Here is a 25,102-nt window from a genome sequence, read left to right on the forward strand (position 1 = left end):
AGCCACCTGTTCGGTTGGTCTCTCTGTGTCTTTTTCTGGTCGATTTGGTGCTAATGTGCTCCAACCTGAATGGACGAGGCTGTTGAGTCACTTCGGAGAAAAGCCTCAGAATGACTTGTAGTTTTGTCTCTCTGACACAAGATGCTGCTCTTGAGCTGTGAAGGCTGCAACAGAAATGATTCCTGGTGTTGAGAAGTTTGCTTTCTTCTTCTTCTTCTTCTTCTTCTTCTTCTTCTTCTTCTGCTTTTGCCCCCCCCTCTAGGGTGATTAAGTTGAATACCTGAATTACACGCATTCAGCACCTTTTTGAGGGGTATATCATTTTCTGTCTTTAACTCGTGCAAATATCACAGAAAGTGTGGCCCCTTGAAAATAGTTTCCAATTAGAGTTCAGGATAAAAAGCTCCTTATTCCTCTCCTCTCCTCTCCTCTCCTCTCCTCTCCTCTCACACCTCACTGGTTGGGAGTTCATTACAGTAGCATGTTTAAACAGCTGTAAGCCCCAAAAAAAGCTCCAGGGAAAACAGGGTAGAGGAGGTTTTTATGTGGGAGCAGGATGGGATGGGATTGGGGGGGGGGGGTGGGGGGGGTGCACTGATCCATTGCAGCTCTTTTCCTGTGCGGTTACTCTTCAGTCATGCATCCAAACGTTTCCTCTCCCCTCTCCATCACCTGGGCAACTCGACACTAACCTTAAAGTAGGACATGAGAGGTTTCTTTTCACGCGCGTGCGCTTGGTGATTTTGTTTTGTAAACTGTGAAAGAGAAACTTGATGTACTTTCCACATTTAAGGATCATAGCCCAAGGCATGAGTGTATTTAAAGGAATGATGTAATGCTAACATGCACGGTCTAGCTCTTGCACACTTAATACAGACACTCTCACACAGGTTCTTGTCACTTCAGCATTAGCATGTGTTGTTTTGAGACTCGCACTAATGACGAATGCTGTCGTCCTTCCCGGGAGGACAGGGTCGTCTCGCAATATTTCAGCCTGAGAGTCAGAGAGGAAGAGAGCCCATACCAGTTAAACAGCCGAACGTCTTCTCCACGCTGCTCTCAGTACAGCGTTCACTCGGCACCGCCGATTCTCCTCTTCCAGTTGGCGAGGATGCCTCCCCTGTTTCATCTCTGGTTACATCCAGAGCAGTGATGTCAGCTATTTTCTTTTGCCATTATCTTGCGGTCTCACTTCTTGGATTCAGAGTTTCCTGAAACTTGGCACCGCGTTGCTACAACAGCATCCTGTCCTGTTTTTTTTTTTTTTTTTTTTTTTTTTCCAAAGGAGCCTTTAAAGCTCCTCTTCACTGTTGCTAAGGAGTCTGAGGGGAAATTTGGAGGGAAGGACGGGCATTTGTTTGAGTCGTGTTTATCTTGAGGCTTTGGTGAAAAACCATAATATGTGTCCCGTGGGCCATATTTCCTTGTTGACCTACTAGTGAGAGCTCTGTATTTGATATGCCGGTGGTTTTGGAAAAGGAGGGCGGGGACGGCAGGCGTGTGAGTGCTCTTTTCCATATAGATCTGTGATCTGCTCAATAGGTTTAGACAGGCTGAGCTGAAACGCTATCCAGTAAATTTTATACAAGAAGGGATGGAAAGAGAAAAGACGACTTGATGGAGCGACAGCCTGAAAAAGAGAGCGGCGGATGAAATGGACGTGTTTGGCTGAGCTGAGTCCTTTTCCACTGCTGTTCTTCCTGTTCTCTTTCAGGATCTGTCTCTATGTCACTTCCTAGTTTTTTGTTTTGTTTTGTTTTTTTCAGTGCTAACAGTGAGTTTCAAAATCAGGCCTGTTAAAGGATACGATGATCGGCCTCCCTGTGGCTTTTTGCTGTGTGGCTGCTGCATCCTCTACGTGTTTCTCGGCTGATTACAGAAGCATATGGTTGAGGAATGCTTGATTGCAGAGCCGCACCATGGAAGTGTGATTGATTGTTTCCTCTCTCTAGATGTGGGTGCTGCAGGACAAAGTCCAGTGGATGTGTTGAAGTGTGACTGCCTGACAGAGCTGTCAGCACTCCCGGCACCACGGCAAGCTGTGGACAGAGCGGTGCATTGCATAAGAACTTATGTCATGTATCCTATGCGAAATCAAAAAAAAAAGAAAAAGATTTTGATCTTTTTTTGGGTTTGACAGCAAAAATCAAATTGAAAATGTGTGTGTAACGTGTGTAACTTCAGTGTCTCACACAGTGTGGGAACTTGGAACTAGGATCTCATCTGTACTCGGAGACATCCACCACAGCCTTCGTTGTTGTTCATTGTTCGAATTTCTTCACACAAACCTTTTTCTGCGATTTCCAGATTCTTTCCTACACAAGCTTGAAATGATTTCTAAAGCTCATTTCAGTAGAACCATATTGAGCCTTATTTGAGCCCACTTCCACTTAATCTTCATCATTTGAAGCTTGCAGGAACCATTAATATTTTGTTTTGATAACTTAGATTATTTTGGACTACTTCCTCTCTGTTTGAAAACCTCCATTGTGCCGACACTGAGCAGAAAAATCTGCTTAATTTAACACAGAGTAGAAAAGACTGAGGTCCAAGGCAGTTTTCTCAGATTTAAAACTGGCTAGTTCATATTTGAACAATAATAAAAACCAACATGTTTCAGCCTGAGACTAGCCTTCAACTGAGAATGAGTAATTGCTTGAGAAGTATTTTGCTGAAAATCTAATTGCATGCGTATAAAAGATTTGGTGAATTTCTTCGTTTCTCAACGGGGGAATTGGAACAATGTGCTGGAGGTGTCATCTTTTTTTTTTTTTTTTTCTTTCTTTAATCTTTTCCATATTTGTAGGTCAGATACAGGTCATAAGAAGGGACTGAGGCACACACGCCCCTTTGCTCTCCTTGTTATTGCATCATTATTTAACCGAATGAAAAATGTCAGATTTCAGAGGACGCTCCAAGGGTTAAAGCCCCCTTTTGACCACCTTTATCATATTACTATCACTTTCTCTGATCGTCTCCGAGCCAAAGACAACACACAATACGTTTTCAGCAATGAAAAACACATGTTACTGATGTGACTCAATTTTGGGGTTAAAAACTGAAACCTTAGCTGTGTGTAGCGTATACGGGGGGATCAGGCACGTCTTCTTGTGGCTTGAAAAGCTTCGGCCCGCTTTGAGTGTAAATACTCCGCACTCGCACATCATGCATAATAAGCCGCTGAGACAAACCAGGTGCCTTTGTTATTTTGGAGTTGCTGCTCGGTGTCTGTGCTCCAAAGTGAACTGTTGTGTCTCGTTTTGCAATTATGAACGAGGTTAACAAGAGATCCTGTTTCATGTCGGGAGTTCGGGAAGATCCGCCCTCACGGCTTTGAACTTCGTTTCTCTTAACTCTCATGTCATGAATGCAGTAATCAGGCTAATCAGGATATTGACTCTGTGTCTCTTCTCTTCTTCAAATGAACTACTTGCTTTCAGAAACAGTTTTCCATGTTTTTAGAGGATTCTCTGATGTTATCCATTTAGGTTTTGGCACTAATAACCTTTCATTTCTCCTACAGACTGGTCTTTTTTTTTTTTTTTTTTTTATAAAATGCTGTGGATCCTGACATGATCGTGGATGTCATATTTACAGTTGTGAAATCCTGATGGAGGCTATTGCAGCCAAAAATTCTTTGGTTTCACAGTGTTGATTACTGCAAATTGCTTCTGCAAATGGCAGCGATATTTTTTCATTATAACTCAACGTTTCCCAGAAAGCGTCCCGAACGAGCTGTCCGAGGCTTGTATATTCATCAAGAGTCACAGAAACCGATCCTAACTACCTCGGAGTGAATTAAATTTGTTTGTCCTTTAAAGCGGAGGATTGAGTTATTGAGTCAACTTCTTAATGAAGAAAAAAACATCCGGTGATGTTTAAGAAGACCCGGAGAGCTGTTTCGGGATGCTAAGCGCAGTTAAGAGGTCGGATTTGGTCGTAATCCAAACTTTGATTGCCGTCACAGTGGCTGAACTATTCGGTCATTCTCAAAAGCGCTGCCAAATAATGAGCTTTGAGCTGTGACAGGTTTTAGTCCTGTCAAGCTCCAGGAGAATCCCTCATCCTCACATGTATTGTGCAAGTAGTACATGAGAGAAAAGCTGAGAAGAGCTGCTAAGTACTGACACTCATGTTTATCCATTGAATCTCCCACATTATAACTTCTGCTGCCACTGACTTGTAGCATTATGTCACAGATAGAAGCTCCTTTTACTAGTGAGCAGGTCTCTATCTGGGCTTCATCTTCTCCTCAGCAACAACAACAAAAACAAACAAAAAAAAAACTAACCCCAAAAGGGCAACGGCATGCATGTAACTTAAGAGTAATTTATTTTGAAATGCATGAGGAAACCAAAACCAATTAGTCACTCAGACAGGAAGGAGTGTAGGGGAAAAATGGGACGACAAGGCCGGGACGCGTGTCGAATGTGAACAGCCCCAGACGGAGCGGTGATGTCTTCTGTTCAATTTCACAAGACTGAGAGGGAGAGGATGTGCACTCACCGCCACCCAGCACACGGCAATGTCAGCCGTGGAAACGAACTGCTTTCATTTTTGTTTGTTTTATTGTCATTTCACTTCAATTTAATGTAGCACCAATAAATAATACATATGTAATATTTGAATTATTTAAACCAGCATAAACCAGGTCAAATGAGAGGTTAAGTGAGCTCTCATGGGTATGACCTATATTTACAGTTACTTAACTCGCTAGAGTAAGTTTGAAATGTCTTCTTGTCCCTATGTGTCCACACACAGTAGAAATGGATACAAATTCAATTATAGATCTGTAAGGCCAAACATCATTATATGTGGTTGATTGTGTAAAGCAAGAGTCTGAATAATTGAAAACCAAGGTCATAAGCATACAGAACTTTGTATGGCTTTATATGTATAAATAATTCAATATTCTTTTTTTTTTTAAACATCTTTTAGCTCTGTTTTGGTCCTCACCAACTCCTGAGGGAAATATTTGGTTCTTTAGCTGCTTATGCTCGGCATTCTTTTATTAGAGGGTCACAAAACTTTCTGAGTGTTTTCAGGCCGCGTCTGAAAACATTGTACCGAGTGGTGGTAGTGAACCGAAACAATAAAATTGTCGACAGAAAGAAAAAAAAAAAAAAAAAAAAAAAAAAAAAAAAAAAAGCTGAAAGATGTTAAAATGCTGCATAGAGAAAAAGGAAACCGCAGAGTCTGGCGATAATTCTCTGTGAGTTCATCACTTTGAGGAACCCCCTTTGCTCTAAAGTGCTCCACTGTTAATATAAAAAATATTGATTATTATCAGCTGGTATTATTGATTTGTGTTTTAAGAGTTTTCAGACAATTCGGTAATGTTTCAGAAAACGTATGTAAACTGTTGTGAAAAGCTACGATATCCAGATGATATGGCAATGTGGTCTCCATTTTGAAGCACAGGGGATCAGTCAAGCTTGATGCTGGCTAGGAGTCCATAAATAAGCCAAGGTGCTTAGCGTCTGCCCAGATCTCGATCCGGGTCCCACGCTCCCTGTTTCCTTCCAGCCCACCTTGGCGGGCCAGTTTAACCGACTCCAGCGGCTTTACACGGCTAATTTATGCCCATCCCCTCCTGTCATACCCTCTTTAAAACGCCACAGTGGCCGTGGTTGGGTTAAGGAGGGAAGCATGTGTGTGTCTGTGTGTGTGTGGGTGTGTGGGGGGGTGTTGTTGGTGTAGTGGGACCCTGATGGAGTTAGCCTGTGCATTCACCAGAAAGCTGCTAAAACATATGAGCTCTCCTGGATGTGCTAATGGGAAAAGCTCTGTGTTGAGAGCGTATGAACGCAGTTTCAGGAAGCAGTAAATGTCACTGCTGATTCTTAATTACGTACCTCGATTCCTCCTCTGCGCTGCTGCGTGTGGAGGTTTACAGGCTTGCTCAGGTGGAATCAGATTGTGGTTACTGGCTTATTCAAAATGTCACCATAAAGAGTGCAGTACAATTATTATATATTGTTCTGGTTGCTTTTTAAACTAAATAAAATGTGTCTTTGCTCATATCATCTTTCCTCCTTATTGAGAAATAATTTGTTTACAGATAAATGATTTTATTTATTTTCTATACTGATGTCACAGTTGATCTCTCTGTATATTCTTTGGCTGTTTTTTAGCCACACTTGCAGCACAGCTGCAGGGATGGTAATGTTAGTCTGACTTTAGTTTGGCTGGTTTCATCCAGACTGAAATATCCGAAAAACTGTGTGTGTGTGTGTGTGTGTGTGTGTGTGTGTGTGTGAGTGAGATCATGGCAATACTGTAGCAGGAACTACCACAGAGGTGGTTCCTAGGACTTTGGCAGGTGTTTGTTTGTCGACCGTTTTTGTCACCACGACAGCGTCACCACCGTGCAAGAGATGGTCACGAGACTTTGCAGGTGTGTAGCTGAGATCAAAATGAAGGAGGCTTTGAAGATTGGTGCGGCTAACAATGCAATACTGATTACTCATGGGTGGGAACGTCGACATTCTGACGGGCGTCGCAGCTGGTGTGATCCCATTGCAAGATGGTCTCTAATTTTCAAAGCTGATTGAATTCCCATCAGCTTCAGCTGTACTTTGTGTTTGTGTTACTGTATTTGCTAAACATCAGCGTGTTAGCATTGTCAGTGTGAACATGCTAGCATGCTGATGTTAGCAATCCTCACTGCAGTATTGCATCTCTCATCATTGCTATAGTAAGCAGATAGGCCTTAGCTAATATAAACCTCCTCCTCATCAAAACACATAGTATCGGATTGATTTGATTCATTTACAAGATACTGATGTCATCGTTAACCTTGCTGAATGTTCTTTTACCTGCTTCTGTAGCAGATGTAAAATGTATTCACCATTTTAAGTATTGAAACCTCCATCGTGAGGCCATCCGACACGACCTCGCTGGATGTTCCGGGGCTATGCAAGCTGACAAGACCTTATTATGCTCCTGCTATTCTGAGAAACAAATCATTTTGTTTTCATTCATGCTGTAAAAAGTTCTGGGACCAATTTCCAGGCAGAACAAATGTCTTCCTCTGCAGAGCTGTGGGGAGTTACAGTCAGAAGGTCTACTGGACTCTATGCCAGCAGAGATGGGTCCGTTAGAGGCCAAGTTGGCGTTTGTCTTTCCCTTGAGCACATTATTTATCCCTAAAATGGCCCTGAACGCAGCACTGTTCTTCCTCCCACTTCAGCCATGATACAGTATCCTCAGAAGGTGTGTTTATGGCTCTGTAAATCTGTCATCTTCAGATTACCACCAAATACTGAAACCAAATATTGCTATCACTTGCAAGACTCAGCGATGCAGTTCTATATCAAGTATTGAATAGTAAATAATCACAATCAGGGAGTTAATAAAAGGAGCAGTTGGACTCCCCCCGGGATATGAAAGGAATAAAAGCTAAAAGGAACAAAACTTGAATCCTTATGATCAAAGACAAAGAAGAAAATATTTAGGGAGGATTTTAAAGGACATGTTTTAGCTGCCAACTTGTAGTTCACCTGCCATCTGGCTTAAATTGGTTTTAGCTGATTGTCAGGGAATTACATCTTTATTTTAATCCTCTGGTTTTGTGGAGACGGGGAAGTGTGGTTGATTTTCAGCTGCAGGTCGTAAAATCCCTGTCCTGGTAAAACATTTTATATTGTGGCCCAGAAAGCTTTTTAAACAATGGCTTTGGTGTAAATCATGCCTGGAGCACATACGTCGCTTGTGGAGGCAGTGGGAGGCTACCATTTATCCCGCCTGAATCACTTAAAGCTTCTCGTGGGAGCCAAAGGTTTGGACTCTAAGTGTAACTTAATGTCATTCCCTGGTAACCTTAGCTTCACCTGTCTCTCTTTCTGAGAGCCCAGGGCCTGTTAAGTCAGGTCATCACCCCATAATACTGCAATCTTTTAATTTCACCCTTTATTCTGCATCAAGAGGAGTCGAGGAAAGGATCAGTTAAACTTCTGCTGCTTGGAAAGCCTACTTGGTGTCCCTTTACAAGACCCAGACAACATTTCACTTTACATTTATGCCTTATTTTGCATGAGAACTTCTCTGGTGTCATTTCATTCTACATGGCTTCTCCTTATAAGGGTCAACAACTGATTTTGTTGAAATAACTGTCAGTGTGTGACTGTGGTCATTTAAAGCTGTGGTGCAACTATCTTCATTGTGGTCCTTAGTTGACGGCTAATATCTCTTTATTTTTCCATTTCTATGTGAACTAAAAAACTGATTCTTTCTGATTGCTTCTTGGTGTTTTTAGCCTCTTGCTCAGTAGAAGAATATAAGCCTGTCCTTTTGGTTTGCATGAGTTTTAAACCGTGCTAGCAGCGTGGCTCTTTGGATAGCGGTGCTGCTCGGCTGGTTGGTCCGCAACTTGGGTCCAGACTGAAATATCTCAGAACACTGGACCATTGCTAAAAAAATAGGTTCATCAGGTAAGACATGATCATTCAGAAGATCATATAAATTTCAAACCCATATACAAATGTAATATATGTACATATACAATAAAAATATATGTAAAGATGATATATGAAACCTATTAGAAATTGGAGCAATTTCACATATTGACATCTATGTCTAGCCCATACAAATATATGTTTTTATATCCAGCATGTGTGCTCATATTGTAGACGTATGTTACATGAACATATATCCATCCCAAAGCCTGTCAATATATGTTGATATTATAGACAGTGGGTTCCAAAAGTCTGAGAACACTTTACCAGAATAAACATGTTTAAAATGAAAGAGAAGTTAATAAGAAAAACATGTGTAAGCATTTAGAAGTTTAATATGTATGTTGTTTTAACAAACTTGCATATATAGATTAAATATATATCATTAACAAATATGGTGACAACATATAGAAATTCATCATATAGATATTTTATATGTACCATGGCTTTTTCATATATGTAATAATAATATATTTTGATATAACCAGAGGATGTATATACTATATGTTATGATAATATATCCCCTTATAGGTGACATGTATGGCAACATCACTCTTGATATAGGGACATGTACGTATATCCTATATCACATTTCTGTAACCCAAACAGCCGCCCCAACTGTACAATTATAACCCAAATGTTGATCAGGATTTAGAGCTCACCCACCTGGTTCAAGTTTGAGCCACTGCACTTACTGTGGCTGTGTTCACACACGGGTTGAGACACATATAAAGTGCTGTGGCTAATCTAGCTAAACTGTTGGTCAACCTGTCTGATCATCTGATCGCTTGCCCCATCAGGCCTCACTGATTTCACCTTGTTCCCAGATGTCAGCGATTAGTTTGGGGCGTACAGTGTTATCATAATTGATCGGGACGATGGCCAAAAGTACAGCAGCGAGAGTTATCCTTTAAAACACGAGAACATTTGTCGACGGACAATCAGTTCCCCTAATCCTCTCAACCACTTGCATGCTTCCCTCATGCAACCTAATATCCCAGCCTTCCTCTTGTGTGAAATAACAATGCACTATATCAATTTTTCTCACCTCATCATCTTCATGGATTATTATTTAAACTGTGAGGAGACACCTCCAGCAATGTTGTGGTAGGGAACAGGCTCCAAGTGCGTGTCAGTCAAACGCATTAATTTCCTCCTCGGGTGTTTAGGTTTAAACTCTGGGCACATCATCGATGCCACAGTTTATTTTCTGTAGTCGTACGTTTGCAAATATGAGAAGGATTTCTTCTGAAAGCAAATATCAGAAGGTTATGGATTAAGGGTGCACGGGGGTATAATTTCTGTGTCGGCCTGTGAAAACGTGCACGTCCACGTCCCTCCCTGCTGGCACCACAAAATACACCAGTGTTAAGTGGGTAGTCGAGTGTGTGTGTGTGTGTTTTGTGTTCATGTGTGTTTTTAGATAATTCCCCAATTCGCAGAATGTACAGACATTCCCCGCTACCAAATCAAACAAGCCAAGTCCCAAGACTGTCAGCAGTGAGTTAAGACTCCAAAATGGCTTTGCTGTGTAGAACTTAAGTATAAGAAGTGTGTGTGTGTGTGTGTGTACTGGTTAAGTGTCGAGACATCCGCTCCGATGTTGTGATTAAGGTTGCTGACTGTTTGCTCTGGAGTGCAGCACATTCCTTGCAGCCTTAATTGATAGCAATTATGTGGTTTTTGATTTGGTGTTTGATTGGGAGGTGGATTTGAAGTCTTGATTTGACGGGCACAGAGTTTTTATTGTCTTTGGAACGTCAGGGTCGAATGCCTGAGTGATAGCCTGCTACCTTGCAAGTCACATCAAGGGGCACCAGTGAGCTGACACTAACTTGGACTGCTCTGTTTCTTTTTTTAGCTCTCTGTTTCGACCGCTTGTGTTTTGCCGTTGCAAAAGTAAAAGCTGAAAAGCTACTCAGTGTATAGTATATTCCCACTGTGCCAAGAGCTGTCCGTCTTAGCAGTTGTTTTTCTCCATAACCAGAGGAATTGTCCCTCCAGGGGACACCTGGCTTGTTCCCCACCTCCACAGAGCAAATGTTCACCGGCTTAAACTGCCAGATGTTATGAAAGGATCCATTGAAGTAGACCTTTAGGTCATAACGGAATAGAAAAAAGTCACCATGACTGAAAAGTCTATTCTGATACCGTCAGTGACCAGACTATGTCATCTGATTTACATGGGGCTCTCACATGTAACTTCTTGTGAAGCAAAACACAGTCAGGAGCCGGACATGAAGTCATGTGCTCCCAGATATATGTGTCAGTTTTGTTTAGATGTAAGTTTGGAGTCAGCATTTCTGTGCATGCTTGGAAATTTGAGAGTTTTTTTTTTTTTTTTTTCAAGAGAGATACCAGAGCATTTTTTGATATTTCCAAAAGAGAGCTGCTGGCAAAAGACAGAGAAAAGCCATCCAGAGCTAAAAAAGAAATGAGAAACAGTGGCATGAGCAGGAATAACAGAGAGAGAGAGAGAGAGAGAGAGAGAGAGAGAGAGGTGGAAAAAAATAGGAACTAGGAATATGAGAGACAGAAATTTGAGATATTAGGAGAAGAAATGGAAAGAATCAAAGGGGGAAGAAAATTGGTTTACAGTTGTCTGTCTGCCATTATTCCCACTCTATGACTGTCTGACACACACACACACACACACACACACACAAACGTGTGAAGTTGTGAAGTTGCAGCTGGCCCAACTCCTTGTTTGAACTAGCATGCTTGACTGAGTCCCATTTATTGATTGGCTGGTGTGCCAGACCTGAGGACTCGCGGGGGCTCGGACGCCCCCCACCACCCCCCACCCCCTCTCGTTCACACATCGCACACACGAAAACACACACGCACTCTCCTAGCCCTTCCTCCCTCCCTCAACTTCCACAAGTTACTCCTGAGGAAGAACGGGAGTAAGCCAGAGACGAGACGGCCGGCAGGCAGGACACACAGAGTGACCCAGAGAGGAGGGCAACACACATACAGACAGACACACACACACACACACACACACAAGCACACAAGCAGAACTGGAGTGGTTGGCTGACACACTTGAAAAGGCATGGAGCAAGATTTTTCATCTTGCAAGCTGCTGCTGACAGCTCTTCTTATCCTGGTACAGTAATGTTTTCTTTTTTTTCTTTTCCTCCTGTAAACATTCATTTAGATGAGTGATACTTTTGTAATTTATCTTTTGTTTCATCATTAATCTCCTTCAAATACTTGTCACACTAAATAATGCATCCAGAAAGCGTGAGTTCTAATAGATTTCTTTACTGTGCATACGTGTGTATATGCACAGTATGTACTTGATGACTGTGTGACTCTCCCAGCAGCAGTGGTAGTTAGTGATGTGACTCCGTGTCCTCGATCCAAGTCCCAAATAATAGTGTCATGCGTGTGCAGGTCAGCAGGCTGTTTTGTTGGAGGTGAGGGCTGCCTGTTACATTGCACTGACTGCCTCGCTGCATGACGGTGAGTACAGTGCCGCGCAGCAGTGCGGAGCAGTCGACAAGAGATTCAGCAGATGTGCAAATATCGTGTGTCTTGCCGCCTGAAAAGGCCATCGTGTGTATATTGACACAGTCTGCAAAAGAAGGCACCGGAGTCAGGTTTCTTTTTCCCTGTCGAGGAGTTTTCCATCTTCAAGGAAAATGTCCTTAGTCTCAGCTGCTGACAGGTGACTTAAATAGAATCTGTCCATCAGAATAACATATAATGTGGAGATCAGTGGTCTTTTATCGTATGCTCATTTCCTCTCTTCCACTTGATGTGAAAACATGGGATGGTTGACAGCCAGGCTGCCTTTGCGGTGGTGTGTTTGCCCTGTTTTTCTCATAGTAACAGAGCTGGAGAACAAATATGTCTGAATAATATAATGCCTTGTTGTGTAAATGTTACTGTTAAGGAATCCGAGGTGGCATTGTGAGTCATGTGTGGAGGGATATGAAAGGGTGCATGCTCCCTCCATGAAGCCGTCCAGTGCAAATAAAACCCTGGGGGGATCAGAGCGGGAGAGGTGGGATGTGTAGTGATGGAGGGTTAGGAACACTCCAAGTGGATATCCGAGCCTTTTTATTATTGGATCCAAATCTCAGCAGGACGGCCTTGTGACCAGCGGAGCCTTGTGTTCCTCTGCCTTCATTGAGAACAATAGCAGCATAGTCAGCCAAACAACCTCCTCATCTCCATCCCTCCGTCCCTTCATCTACTTCCCCTCCTCTTTCTTCACCATCCTTGTTATGCCTCCGGCTCTCTTGGCCTCGCAACACACAGCTCTCAGCTGTAATTGAGTGCAAAATTCACTGATTGCTTTTCAAAGGAGAATTAAGGTGGTGCGCTAACCGGCTGCCCAGAGCGCAGCCTGTGTTTATTTACCGTGGATCCAAACATTGAAATAGTTGGCCCGTGCAGAAAGTCGTTCCGTTGCCGATATGTTTGGCTGTATGCTCCGTTGGCTGTGTGTTTAGGTCTTACCGTTCCCCTCTGCTGTTCCTCAGGCGTCATCAGCACTGACAGCCATTCATATCAGTCCCCATGCGCTTTTAATAATGTGAACCCACCGCCCCTCTCCGCAGCGTATAGCATAGGTGTTTTTGCTACCGTGACCCAAAGAAAATAATCGGAGCAGTATTATTACCTTGTATCTGCTTTCCTCTACAAGATCATTCATCTTTGTAGACAAAGCACAATGCCACGCTGTTGAGGAAAAGGGGTCAAAGGGGTCAAAATAACTTGGCATACCTTGAGTTTTCCCTCTGAAATCTCAAGGCTGTGTATCTTAAACACAAAGCTGGACCTTCAGCTCAGTGAGCATAAATCTTTTTACAGCAGGTGTTACACACAAAGTTCTCATAGTCCCGGCCCCTATTCGTTGTGTGCAGAGTAAGTGGGCTTGTTGTGCCTCGCATTTCTTTCCTAATCTGCAGGATTTGAGATTTTTAAATCACTGTCAAAAACTCTGCTGGATGTGCAAGCGCAATCTGCCGCCTCACGGTGTATAGATGTCACGGTGGGAGCGCACAAAAAGTGCGTTTCTGCAACCTTAAAATATTCTTTCATGGTTCACCAACAGCAGAGAGGCTGCCTCGGTGTTCAGCTTATTGTGGAAAATGATAATTTTCCTATTCATTGCTTTAAACCCTCCAGTGAATGGCAGATTATTTTATTGAATGTGTTTGCACCTCCAGTCCACTGAGTCACATTCCTGCTGCACAGAAGGTGGATGATTGGTCCCAGTGTTAGTTCCAAGTTCCAGGTCTTTTTTCTTTTCTTTTGTTTTTTTTTTTTTTCATTTTCCAGGTTTTCATCCATTCAACAGGTAGAGAAGCAGTTTTTCCTTCACATCTTTCTCATCTGAGTAGCACCCCCCCCACCCCCCCACCCCTCCCCCAAGATAAGCTCTCCTTGTTAGAGAGAGCAAAAGCAATCTATTCTCCTTTTCACTTCGCCAGGTATTTGCCTTCATTTAGTCAGCTCTGCAAAGCTCTGCCTACGTCTTTAATTGTTGTGTTGTGTCTGTTTTAATTGTTAATGTGACTCTTTCTTTTTGTGCCACAGAACAGGAACCCGAGTCAGGCCAGTTTAGATGTAACATAGTGATGCTTTTAATCGTTTCCTGTCTGAATGAATGAATAAAATCTAAAATAATAAAATGAAAAGGGCATGGAGAAGCGTGAGGCAGCTGAGTAAAACCAAGAGATATAAACATACCTCACACACAGCCATAGATGACCCACATCACGTGCCAGTGCCAGCCTTACAAATAAACATCTTCCTCAGAGCAAGGTGAGCCAGTCCAATTCAATTCTGCATGTGAGATGTAAAAAGCCTTGAGAGGAGAAGATAGAGGGTTGGAGCGGATCTTCATTCACTCTACATCTGAGATATGCATTGTCCTTGCACTCGAAAAATTCATCTTCTCATAATATTGATTTTGGACGCTGCAGTAATATCCATGCCTCTGCTGCCAAACACAGCAAGATGCAATTAACAGAGAGAGGAACGCAAGCGAGGCCTGAAGCTTAAGAGAGGACTAACACTTGATTACTTCCCCTTACCATCTGTCTTACTCTGTCACATGCACTCCTATGGTTTCGGAATATTCCTAAGCCATATGAGAAATGTAGGAAGATAAATAAGTCACTTTTAACATGTGAAATTGTTTAGACAGACCAGTTCAGCACAAAGATAGCACTTGTGTATTGCACTGCACTGTGTAAAATACACAGTGCAGTGCAATACACAAGTGCCACAGTTGCCTCGGGGTGAGAGAGCTGATAATGAATGAGGTGACAACAGTGAAAAAGGGGAACTGGAGATGCTCACGCCGTCCATGACAGATCACATAAACTTTCAGCTTCCTTTCTCCCGTCTCTCTTCTCTCCGGTTGTGTAGAGCTCGCGGACGGCCCGGTCAGAAGAGGACAGAGACACGCTGTGGGATGCCTGGGGCTCGTGGAGTGAATGTTCCCGTACCTGTGGAGGAGGAGCCTCATACTCCCTCCGACGATGCCTCAGCTCCAAGTAAGGCTTTCCGCTCAGCCAGGTGTCACCTGAAATCCTGTTACATACATGCAGTAATGTAATGTAATGAGCGATTCTTCCTCACATTTTTGCAGTGTAATATTAAGTGGTGCAAAATGTGTCTTCTAATACCAACTTCTACAGCAACTTCACTCATTTGATGTAGGAGTGATGCATGGTGCTAAGTGTCAGGTACATTAGCAGAACACATGCATGCTCCACACATAACCTACTACAAGATAATGTAATAATAATATGGCTCAGGAAAAGTAAGTTGATCTTGAAAATGAATAGCAATAATTTATGCTAACGCACTAAATTAAGATGTTAATCGGTATATCTGCTTAACAGGATGTTAGCATTGTCATTGTGAGCCAATCAGCATGCAGCTCTACAGCTTATATGAATACAAAGAAGCAATATTTCTAATATGAGAACCAGAGGCATGAAAAGGAGTCACGTTTTTGAGCAGGGGACTCAGAGTGGTGCCCTGTAATAAGTAAGTCTCAATCATTAAGAGATGCTTGCATCACAAGAGGAGAGGATATACAGCAAATTGAATGTATATAATTTCAAGTTAGAGTCTCATTGACCTTCAGATAAATGGAAACATCCCGTCGGCAATTTGTAAGCGTGTGTTCAAACACTATCCAAGGTAATCTCCTCTTTTAAGGAGGAAAGTCTCGACTGGGTTTGGACTGGTTTCCATTAAAGTGCCATATCGTGGCTTTAAGATTCAAGAGAGGGAAAAGGGGGGGGGGTCTTTTTCTGTTGCTCACAGCTGCTCTGCCAAATAAATCCAGACAGCGTCCCTAATAGTGTGAGTAAATCTCATCAATCGCCCTGTTCCCATGGGCTGTAATGAGAGTGCTCAAAGTACATATGACTGGTTTGTGACTGTTAAGTACCCCTGAGGGGGTCATCCGAGATCATTTGCCCATCCACCTACGAAAGCTGTCTAGACGGCCATATGAGCCTAATTCTTGAATTCATCAATGACAGTGGGGATCCGATTTTCACTAATGTCCCGGACATGTTTCTTCACGAATTGGAGCATAACAGTACATGTCACTTTTAATAACTTATTTTTCTCTGATAGAGTTCTCTGCAAACAATGAGCCCTCAATGGTTTGATTCCCACTGCTCATCATCTTGGCTTAAACTGGAGCTTGCACTCTGGACCTCTCTGTCCTTTCATCCTTGTGCCAAAGTCGCCCAGTTGGTTAGACTTCAAGCTAACCCAGTGGGCTTCAAGATTAAAGCTGCGGGCCAAGGGTTCTGGGCAAAGTGGCCAATTGCAAATGGATTTGAGGAACAAGAGAAAAAAAGACTGAAGGAGGGTATGTTTTCCATAGAAATGTTGTCACATTTATAGACTGGGAAATAGCTGCAGGGTGACTTCACTGCATTCCTGTATTTTTACAGTTCCCAGAAAGTATCGCTCACTCTGTAAAGGTAGCCAGTGAGCTTTGCTGCTAAAGTCACCTCTGTTTCACTGATGGGGGGGCTTCAGGGGGGAGCGCCAGCAGTGACAGGAGCGGCCAGTGAGATCATAAAACAATGCAACTGTCCAAAGACATACTGAGAAAACAGCACAGATCATACTTGAGGTCATAACCGAGGTGTACTACAAGGTGCTTCCAGCTCTCCATAACCATGAATCAATCTGCACTGGCACTGCAGAACCAGACCGAGAAGCATGAGGCTGTCAAAACCTCAAACTCAAAGTGACAGACTCCCCCTCCCCGCCCTTTACTGCATTGTAAACACTGAGGTCAATGGCTTTTTGAGGAGTTCATTTCATGATATCAGCAGCTGCCATTTCTCTTTGCTTGCCCAGAAATTTTTGGTCAGGCAAACCTCAGATTGCTACTGGCTGTAAAAGCAATTGACGTTTTAAGAGGTGTTTGGGGTTTGAGCTCCGTGTGGGATGACGGGGAGTGTATGTATGTGTAGATGTACATGCTCATGTAAGCCCAGGCGGGTAATGTTTACAAACCCGTGTGTCCTTTGGCGGTGGCTGTCGTGTATGGGGTTCTTGAGCAAATGGAAGAACCCTCCGTCCCACCTCATCCAACCTCACCCCGCTATTGCGTGGGAATGAGGGAGCAGTAGCCTGGCCCCGGGTGGCAGATCAAACAGCGTCATTAAAAAGCACAGCACAAGGCCCCTTGTGTGTGTGTGTGTGTGTGTGTGTGTGTGTGTGTGTGTGTGTGTGTGTGTGTGTGTGTGTGTGTGTGTGTGTGTGTGACTCTTTGGAAGGAGCGGCTGGAAACGGGCCTGCAACACCCTCCAAACCAATACCACTCCAACTCTCTGACCTTTACACAAACACACACACACACACACACACACGCACGTAGGACTTACTGCTACTGCAAAAACGCTTGACAACCTCCCAAACGGGCACATGCAAAGTACAGACTAAACACAGATCGCCTGGCCCTCATTAGTCGTGCCCCCCCCACCACCACCACCACCACCACCCGCCCCCGCACAACACACTTCACTTGATCACAAGCTCCATTATTAGCAACAGCATAGCTGGTTTGAAGCAAGTGTGGACATATGGATTGGGTGTCATGGCAAGAGAAAGCGCTGGTCTATTATTTATGAGGCTCATGGTTGGCAAACGCTTAAGAGATTTGTCTTTTTTGTCATTTCTTTTTATAACAAGAAACCTCTCTCTACTTTATTTAGAGTTTGTTTAAATAAGTTGAGAGTAAATTGTAAAAGAGAGTCATGTAACCCGTTGGTAACCTTCCACCATCAGGAAGTAAAGATAAGCAGGACAGGACAGGGGCAAGGAACCAGTTAAGCATCTAAGTGTTACAAAAAGCTTCTCATTCCTGATAAGGATGTTTCTAATATTCATTGGGTCACTGATTTGCTGAAATTACAGGCAGTGACATTAAAATAACTGTGGCATTTTGGAATTTCACCGAAGGCATGCCACAGCTGTGTTTAGTGTCTATGTTTAAAGGCTATAGTAGTTAAAAGTGAATTTTCTCCAAGGCAATGAATTGTCTAAGTACCCTGGGCCTGGCACCGTGTTCATGTCTCTGACGTGACAGTGTAGGGCGACACCCTCTGTGTGGCCTGTGCAGTGCTAAAAAGGAAGTCGAAAACATTCAGTCATAATCCAGATTTTCAGCTGATGATAGGAATAGATAAACATTTGTGTAACATTTCTGAAAACCAAAAACTTCATGGAGGCACTAAAAGAAAAAAATCAGCACACATCACCAAAGTGTGTCAGCTTCATCCTCAGGGGAAAATCATTGTCTCCAAAGTATTCATGACAATCTACCCGACAGGTGTTGAGATATTTCATTGTGGATCAAAGTGGGTATGAACCAAATGACTGACATTGCCACCCCCAAAGCCATGCCACTTGCATAGCTAAAAATGTGCTTGTGTATAGAAACAGCCATTCGGCCATTAAAATCAAGAGTGTATCTTCCTGGGAGCATGAATGTGCTCAGCAACTTTCTTTGCACTCTCTAATCTAATATGTGAAGTTGACATTTTGACTAGGGAGCATGAATGTGTGCAGTAAATTTCAGACCAGTTTTCCCATTTCATTTCTATATTTCTTATGTGCAAGGGAAAACGTGTTGCCTAAAAGAAAAAGATGTCCAGGACATCACAAAAACATCAAGATTCATCATCAGGGGAACGTGAATATCTAATGAAAAATGTCTATGGCCATTACTTTTAAAAGACATATCTCCGTGGACATGACAAAGTGTTGGTCAATGACAGATTTTCAGCCTGATAGTGGCACAAAAAGGGCAGATAAATACAAGGTCAGGAGATCACTAAAAACATTATGAACCACCCCCCTGGGGACCATGAATATTTCAAATTTCATAACATTGTGGGCCAATAGTTACAGAGACATCTTGCTGTGGACCAAGGAAGGACAAAGGAAAGAATGAGCGCCTTTGTCTGATGTTGCGACATCTTTTTCAACTTTGTCCTGAGTGCCCCTAAACTGATCAATAGCAGAGCTCACAGCATCAGCATATTTTAGACATTACAAAATCAGCCACATTTTCATTTGCCTACTTGCCTCAAGTGTATCAATATTATGGCAAAGGTTATGGAGCCGTGCTTGCAATTACTTTCAATCTAGCGAGACGAGTTGATGACATATATATGGACTTTATGAGCCAGACAAATTTTATTGCATATCCAACATTATACGAAGTTATTACTATGAATTTTTCATGGTTACAGTAGATTTTAGCTCTTTTCTTGTCTGAAGATGAGGTTATTGGCCTGCTATATGGTAATTTTACTCTATGTGGTGTCTTGTGTGTTGTTAGCTGAGCAGCAAACTCTGTGTAGTTGTGTCTTTTGTGTATATTTGGCTCAAAAGAGAAGGGTCATAGTCTGTGAGTTATGTGTTATGTGCTTCAGGAATTCTGATATTTCAACCAAGTTGTTTTTCCCTAACCTATGATGACGCCATGATGAATCCCAAGTCCAGGCTGTACTTCTGCTTAGCCTCCACTTTGTAGCTTCCAAAGTCAAGAGGAAATGAAAAGGGAAATTCATTTTATTCCCTTTGCCTCCTTTTTTTTTTTTTTTTTTTTTTTTTTTTTTTAACGTCTAGATTATATATTGCTCCTCCCAGCATGATTTTCCACACGGATCCAGACCTTTGCTACCTGTCTTTCAACTCTTGGTCTTTGAAAGTCTCTTGTTTGGGTTCAAGCCCCATGACCTGCTGTTTGGCTTGGCAGAGAGGACTGTCTGAATTTGTCACAGGGTCTAATGTTCTTGCCATGCCACACGTTCCACATTCACTCCCTCTGCTCTCTGGAATAATATTGTAAAAATCCTTAAGCCCCCGTTCATCCGTGAGTCCAAACTCTGCAACGTTGCCTCCAATCATGATTCCAGATTAGCTAAGGGCCTGTGACACTGGAATTTCTCTTAAGTTTCCAAACTCAAAAGAATATCCTCTGATTAGTTTCCACTGGGGTCTTGGATAATTGGCCTATCATAGTCACCATCAATGGTTTATCATCACTCGCCATCAAAGCACAAAGGAATCCTAATTTTCAGTAAGTGGTTAGCTCCATAATTTGGGCAAAGACACTGCCGACTGTCATACACAGAGTCGTGATCCAAACTGCTCCAATCTGTTAAGCAGACACAGACTGGAGAGCTCTGCTGTGTCTGCTTTACTACTGTATGTGTGGTACTGCTGGTTTATAAAGCAAGGATTTGTTTAAAGACTGGTCACTAAGACAAATGAGGGAGTATCTGAGTGTTTTCAGTACCTATCCACTCTTGTGTTCTGTTTTTCTTTTTCCTTTTCTCTAGTTTATCTTGAATTTTTAAAGCTTTAATTGACTTGGTTTTTCCTGATTTAGTTTTTTTGGGTTCTCATTCTTGTTACTAGTAGGCTGTGCTAGATTGAAACCAAATGATCAAACGCTAAACTAAGATGGTGACCGTGGCAAACATCATAATTGCTAAACGTCACCATTTTAGCATGTTGTAGCATTGTGAGCGGGCTAGCATGCTATTGTTAGTCTCAAGCTCAGAACACTCAGTCAGTCAAAGAGAATGCAGTGAAGTGGTCTTTGTAGTAAAGAAGGAAATACAACACTGTTCATCATAAATCAGGTTTCTATTAAAGAAACTAAACCTGATTATAAAGTTAGTAAGTTAATAATGTAATTTTTTGTGTTATACCACCATTGTTACACAAGGCACAATAACCGTTCTTATCATAAATTGCTCTCCCCCTTCTGAAACCATATATGCCTTTGTATTTATGTATAGTCACACTGTGTGAATTAGACTTAAATCTAAACATCACAGATCCATGTTTGTGGGCTGCCAAACCATCGCTGCGGGATTGCAGCAATTCAAAAAGATAATGAGAGTCAATGGTTGAAATAGCAGCCATTAGGTCGCTGGTGTGCATTGTGGTTTGTTTCATCATCCACCCCCAAAGCCAGTACACCCACATTTTCATTCTTTCTTCTGCAGGACCTGCGAAGGGCAGAATATCAAATATCGCACATGCAGTAATGTGGTAAGTTTAGCAAACTCATCTTTATGTAATGGATGTCCATAGAGCTTTCAAGTGGTTTTCTCTTGAGATAAACTGATCCGGCGAATTGTGATTGAAAAGTCAGTGAGGTGGAACTGTGAAAATATTACTTGGATTTATGGTTAAGGGGTGTAATTTTATGATCTAGGATCCAATGTTGTTTGAGAGAAAAGTGAGAAGTTGTGGTGGGAAACATCAAACTCCATTTGTTTTCATTTAACCTGGGATTTACATGTAGCAATCACCAACCACTTCTCCCCACATGCAGTGCTCATTATCGATTGAGTGCGCAGATTAGAAAAGTATCTAAAATATTCTTGTCTGTGTTACCTTCAGGACTGCCCTCCAGAAGCTGGTGATTTCCGCGCCCAGCAGTGTTCAGCCCATGCAGACGTACGATACCAGGGTCAGTACCACGAGTGGCTGCCTGTGTACAATGACCCGGAAAACCCCTGCGCTCTCAAGTGCAAAGCCAAGGGTTCGGGCCTCTTGGTGGAGCTGGCGCCCAAGGTGCTGGATGGGACTCGCTGTTACACTGAGTCCCTGGACATGTGCATCAGTGGGGTCTGCCAGGTAGGAGACTGACTCAGAGACCGCCATTGTTTTCCACCACTGAGGAGTACACATTTATTTCATTTAGATACAGGAGCTAACACCAACCGCAATGTATATCAACATGTTGACATTCCAACCCATTACTACTCAGCAGCCATTACTACATCATTACATGAGTAGTCGGGTCAGAGCACAGTCATCTTACAACTTAGCCTTCATTTTGATGTCAATGACACACCTGTAAAGTTTACTCAGTTTTACCCCTTTTTCAAAACCACCTCTGTGGTATTTCCCGCCACAGCAGACGTCTCCAAAACCACATTTTGCCATGATGACACACACACACACACACACACACACACGCACACACACACACACACACACACACACACACACACAAACACACACACACTAACTGATGAGAGTGTATTGCAGCCATCAGCCAAAGTTCTGACAATTCCAATAGTTTATTTATAATTAATAATAAGCAATTAACAAGCCAAACTAATAACAGACCTCTACTATAAATACAACACAACTTGACAATAGTGATCTTGTACGCAGTCACAACAATATGTCCACCGACTGACATATAAAACTGCAAAATTACTCACAACCGCCTCAGTGGTAGTTCCCGCTAAAGTAAGTGTCTCCAGGACCACATTTTGCCATCATTACACACACACACACACACACACACACACACACACACACACACACACACACACACACACACACACACACACACACACACACACACCACCACACCACAACACGCGCGGCTGGTAATAAATCTGAGAAAACTCATACACAGTAGGTTGACTTATGCTAACACCATGCCATCTGCTTTACAAATGAATACCCAATGAGAATAATAGTAGAGACTGGGCTTTTGACTGACAGTCCAGGAAATAGTTTCGAATGCATTTTTTCCCGGTTGAATGGAAGTACGTCCCAAGGCATTGTGTGTGCAGAGACACACAAGGATTTTAATGTACTCTCTTACCATGCTAAGAATCACACTGTGGTTTTTGGTTTTTCTTACCGACAGAGATTGCGAAAAACTCCATCAATCAACTACGGATGGTTGCAGATAATATTCAATAGAAAACAGTGGGGAAAGTTTTTTTTGTAAAAACCATGATCAGCTCAAAGGGGATGTTTCATGCTATCTTAATAATACAAACAACAGATGTGGTATGAATATGGAAGAAACCAGAGGGTTGTTTGGATCATTTGATTATAACATTTACATGATATGATGAGGAAAGACATTCTTTTTGAATTTAAATTAAAGGTCTAACAGAACCAACATGTGTACTTTCACTGGGACTTGTTTTTCATTTTTCATTTTTCCCCGTGTTTCCTCTGTTCTTTTCATATTTTTGCATAAGACCCTGTCAGAGATTCATTTACAATCTTCTCTGAAAGCTAAAGCTTTCAAATAAAAGTTATTCGTTCAGACATCTGGTTGCTTGGTGAGTCTATTTTTTTGTATTGTTCTTTTGTTCAGTTTTCCCTTTGTGTTACAGATTGTTGGTTGTGATCATGAGTTAGGGAGCACGGCAAAGGAGGACAACTGCGGTGTCTGCAATGGAGATGGCTCATCCTGCCGACTTGTGCGAGGACACTACAAATCCCAGCATACATCAGGAAAAAGTAAAGAGTCTTCATTCAAGCAGTTGTATTTGTTCTAATTAAAACACAAATTAAAGGGGGACTCCACAGTTTACTCGAGAGGCGCTACAAAGTCTACAAACATTCAAGGCTTGAGTTTAAAAATCATGAGCACTTACTGGGTAGGCAAGTTCTAATGAAAGATGCTGCTAAGTTGCATTATGGGAAGTGTAGGATTCAGTGATTTTGGAGCTTGATCCATACTAGACTGACTAAAAGTCAGGATACCTTGGCTTCCTCTTTCTAAAATCTGTTCAGTTGGAGCCCCCCAACTGCAATAGTCAATCGCTAGAGTGACACTTTAAAGCTGCATTTTTAACTTGTTTTGGTTATGTATCTCTACTGTTGAAGTAAATTACAGTATACATTATATATGTACTGTGTATATACATATATACATTATGTTTGTTAATATAATGTATATGTACTTTATATCTATGCAATCTTACCCAAGAGTGCTGCTCTGCTTTGTTCTAGTCAAATCAGTCTGAGTCTGTTGCTTGATTGTATTTGTATTGCCACAAGTATTTATATTGAGTTTGTCAGGTTTTATTGCATTTCATTAAGTTCTGATTAGATTCATCTTCATGGTCTGTCTCTCTCTCTCTCTCTCTCTCTCTCTCTCTCTCTCTCTTTCTCCCTGTCTGTTTTGTCACACTCCAGCTGAGGACACAGTTGTCGTCATCCCCTACAAGAGTCGTCATGTGCGTCTGGTTCTGAAAGGCCCGGATCACTTGTGTAAGTCCTGGTAGGTCCAGGGTGCCCTCCCATCCAAAACAGTTAAACATGATATTTATATTTGGCAGTGTTTTTTTAAATTTTTTTTAGTATTATTATTATTATTGCCAAACACCGCAATTTAAACCCAAGTATTCTGCATGTGTTTTACTGCAGGTCATGTTATGTTCTAATGATGTGTGATGCAAAAAGAATATTACTTTTTCATTATACACGTTATGCTTGCGTGACCCCTAATAAACCTTTTTAATAAATATATCACCCAAATAACAATTCATGATTAACCTTTTACTCCTGATAATGGCCAAATATATTACATTTTCTCATAAAGGCTGTTTTTTTTTTTTTTTTTTTTTTTTTTTTTTTTTTTTTTTTTAAAGTGGCTTAGGGGAGAATAACCAGAAGAGGTATTTATTTCTCCCCTTTGCTCTGGCTCTGAGAAGACACACAGCTTCCAGCAAATATCACTGATGTCAAAGTACTGGCACCAAACTCCCCACTGAATCAAATCGATAACAAATGTTCCATCTCTGTACCTATCCTTTGCTCCGCGGTTATTTTACAGATCGCTTCCTGAGCCCGGCCAAAAAAGCGCTTCTTTTTCTGAATGGACAGATTCTTTCATTAAATATTTCCCTCCGCTCTTTTTGGCCGAGGGCACTTAAATTGTAACCATCTGTCGGCAGATGATGACGGCTGCTGGTTACCGCTTATTCCTGTGTTTCCCCCGTTGTTTTTGTTTAAATATCTTTGCTGGAATCACACACGACCTTGTTAGGCCCAAAGTTGAAGTGAGGTCAAGCGGTGGAAAAGCTCTCCGCAGTGCTGGCCTGCCTGGAGGCCTACACGAGTCTCCTGGCAGTGCCAAAAGTGGGTCTCTCTGCCTCCGAACACCACAGCCAGTCTGCAACTGGATCTGACTGAGGACCTGAGATAACTGGTCATCCTTTGGGAATCTCGACATTTGGATCACTTCTTCTCCCTCATTTGGTTAAAGTGCACAATAATGATGAAAATATAGGCAAGAAATGATTATGATAAATCAAAGAGAAACTAAAGTCTCATTGTTAATGGTGGGTTTT

At 42.1% G+C, this 25,102-nt stretch overlaps 1 protein-coding gene across 1 annotated transcript in view; it reads left to right on the forward strand.

The window, feature by feature from the left end:
- adamtsl1 (ADAMTS like 1) overlaps positions 1–25,102 on the forward strand; it is a 77,938-nt gene that overhangs the window by 48,355 nt on the left and 4,481 nt on the right. The window contains exons 3-7 of the mRNA XM_022758833.1: positions 14,847–14,974; positions 20,987–21,032; positions 21,387–21,623; positions 23,138–23,264; positions 23,946–24,020. Of these exons, the coding sequence (XP_022614554.1) occupies positions 14,847–14,974; positions 20,987–21,032; positions 21,387–21,623; positions 23,138–23,264; positions 23,946–24,020 (613 nt within the window). The remainder of the gene's footprint in view (positions 1–14,846; positions 14,975–20,986; positions 21,033–21,386; positions 21,624–23,137; positions 23,265–23,945; positions 24,021–25,102) is intronic.

Source organism: Seriola dumerili, unplaced genomic scaffold (assembly GCF_002260705.1).
Source record: "Seriola dumerili isolate Sdu_G_001 unplaced genomic scaffold, Sdu_1.0 BDQW01000309.1, whole genome shotgun sequence".
Lineage (NCBI taxonomy): Eukaryota > Metazoa > Chordata > Actinopteri > Carangiformes > Carangidae > Seriola > Seriola dumerili.